Below are 2,975 nucleotides of genomic sequence, written 5' to 3' on the forward strand. Positions count from 1 at the left end.
TTCTACAAAATAAATGTCATTTAAATGCTATTTAAATTCTATTATCTCAATTAAAAATCACTAGTTTGCCACCTTGGCAAATTCTGAAACTCCAAAATTAAAAAGAAATAAACGCTATTCTTTTCCTTCAAAATCTCTAAATTGCCACATTAAATAATTAATTGGCAAAATCGCTTAATCAAATACTTCAACAATTAATTAAATAATTCCTGAATAAATACTGGGCCCTCTAATGGGTCGTTACAGAGAAAGTTCATCCCAGAAATAGTTCCATCTCACAGGGCTCGTCAGGAGGTACCAGGGAATGACTCCTATCGAGACGCAAGCCCTGAAACCCACGTTCAACCTGTCCCAACTCGAAACAATCAACCAAGGTCTCCTTTAAGGGAAGATCACAGCCAAACATCTCCCCCTCGAGGAAATCATGGAGGAACTGACCGTCGAAAGACAGAAAGGCGAAGCCCACAACGAGGAAGATATTCGGAAACAGTAGCCAGCACTCCGATGGAAAGAGGCCGGGATACCAAACCCATAGCCATGCAAAATGATGGGCCTGAGGATAACCCTACTGCATTTAGTGCATGAGAGGCCGCCGATATGAAAAAGATGATTGAGCGGGTCCTACAACAGAATAAGTTATTACCTACTTCTAAGGAACAATCTAGAGGAAAGCTACCATTCGTGGCCGAAGTAATGGAGAAACCTTTGCCGAGGAAGTTCAAGATGCCTCAAATAAATCCTTATTCAGGAAAGGACGACCCTTACGATCACGTGCAAAACTATGAATCTTTAATGATGCTTCATGGATGGGACGACGAGATAATGTGCAGGGCATTTCCTTTAACCCTAACTGGGCATGCTCGAGCCTGGTTTAACGGCTTACCCGAGGCATCTATCCCTTCATTCGAGCAGCTAAAAACAGAATTTATCAAAGCGTTCATTATTAACAGTCAGAGAAAGAAGGATGCGACATATCTGCTTAGCATTCGACAAGGGAATAAAGAGACCCTACGACACTACGTGGACAGATTTCAAAATGCCACACTTGAGATCTGTAATTTACCGATTGAAATGGTAGTGTCTGCCATGTTCCAAGGGACACGACTAACCCCTTTGCAAGAATCATTATCCCTGAACCCTCCGAAATCTCTGGCAAACCTGTTCGTCAGGGCTAACAGGTACATACTCCATACGGAGATGATGAGAACGGTAGGGGGAAGTGAAGACGGAGAGAGAAAGAGGAAAGAGCGAGATATTGAAGAAGGATCAAACCAGCGAAAAGAACGGATCAGGAGGTCGGATACAGTGGGGCCACAATTCCATCATTACACTAGGCTCAATCAACCCCGATCAACTATATTGGCAGCAGTAGAGGGGTCTGGTCTCCTCCAGCTTCTGAAAAAGGCAGATTGCCCCATGGGGAGAAATCAAGAAGAGTACTGTAGGTATCACCGAACTCGGGGACACTCTACTGATCAGTGTAGGGAGCTAAAAAATCAGATCGAAGCACTCATTTGTGAAGGACACTTGCAAAGATATGTAAGGACTGAAGGTAGAAATGACAAAGACCATCAAAGAAGGGAAGAAAGACCCGAAGGTCAAGATAGACGAAATTTACGGCAGAATGAAGGGATAAGGGATGACAGAATGGTGGCCCCCACTGACAATGAGCCAACTCATCAAGTTATTCATGTTATCTCTGGGGGTGAGACTTTAGCTGGGAATACTTCTTCTTCTTGAAAGGCCTATGCCCATCAGGCCTACTAAGTCAATTCCGTGATGGAGGTGAGAGAGGACGAGGAGCCAATCACGTTCACCCCTGCTGATAGAGGTGATATAATACTTCCACATGACGATCCAATGGTAATTTCTGCAGTTATCGCCAAACACCCCATCAGTAGAATTTTGGTGGATAGCGGCAGCTCTGTTAATCTAATCTATTGGAATTGTTTCGAACAAATGCACATATCCCAAGACCGGTTGAGAAAAGTGTCCTCTCCCCTGTACAGCTTCACTGGAGAAGCTGTCTCGGTGGAAGGATCTGTTCAACTACCTGTCACATTGGGTGCCGACCCTCAAAGTGTGACTCGACAGGCGAATTTCATGTTGGTCAAAGCCCCTTCTGCAGCATACAACATGATTTTAGGCCGACCGCTCCTCAATGATATGAGGGCTGTAGTGTCCTCTTGCTACTTATTAATGAAATTCCCCATGCTCTCAGGAGTAGGGCAAGTTCGTGGAAATCAGAGGAAGGCAAGATCCTGTTATGTATCGTCCACAAAAGGAAAAAGAGTAGAAGAGACTTTATCTATCGCTGAAAAAGCCATACACAAATCCCTGGCAGAAGAGACTGCTCGCAGCCCCAACCAATGGAAGAGTTAGAAGCAGTGCGCTTAAGTGACACAGATCCCGAGAACTTGGTGTATGTGGGCACGAAGCTTCCGAAACCAGTAAAAGAGGAAATCATGGGGTGCCTTAGAGAAAATTTGGATGTCTTTGCTTGGACACCAAGGGATATGCCAGGGATTAGTCCAGACGTGATATGTCACCATTTGAACATGGATCCTCAGTTCAAGCCTGTTCGACAAAAAAAAAAGGAATATCGCCCCTGATAGACTACCGGCGTTAGAAGAAGAAATTGATAAGCTACTAAAGGCAGGTTTCATTCAAGAGGTGTTATATCCAGAGTGGTTGGCCAATGTGGTTATGGTTAAAAAACACAACGGAAAATGGCGCGTGTATAGACTTCACTGGCCTCAACAAGGCGTGTCCTAAAGATTCCTACCCATTACCTCGGATTGATCGTCTGGTGGATGAAACATCTGGGTATCATCTATTGAGCTTCTTAGATGCCTTCTCAGGGTATCATCAGATAATGATGTATCCTCCAGATCAGGAGAAAACATCATTCATTACAGAAAAAAGGACATATTGTTACCAAGTTATGCCATTCGTGTTGGAAATGTAAGCCCTAA

At 44.0% G+C, this 2,975-nt stretch overlaps 1 protein-coding gene across 1 annotated transcript; it reads left to right on the plus strand.

Annotated features, from left to right (window-relative positions):
- Positions 1-597: 597 nt before the first annotated feature.
- On the plus strand, positions 598-1,740 carry LOC127797627 (uncharacterized). The gene has a single exon (XM_052330735.1). It carries the CDS (start codon positions 598-600, stop codon positions 1,738-1,740), a length of 1,143 nt encoding a protein of 380 aa, XP_052186695.1.
- The last annotated feature ends 1,235 nt before the right edge of the window (positions 1,741-2,975 follow it).

This window comes from Diospyros lotus, chromosome 1, assembly GCF_014633365.1.
Source record: "Diospyros lotus cultivar Yz01 chromosome 1, ASM1463336v1, whole genome shotgun sequence".
NCBI lineage: Eukaryota > Viridiplantae > Streptophyta > Magnoliopsida > Ericales > Ebenaceae > Diospyros > Diospyros lotus.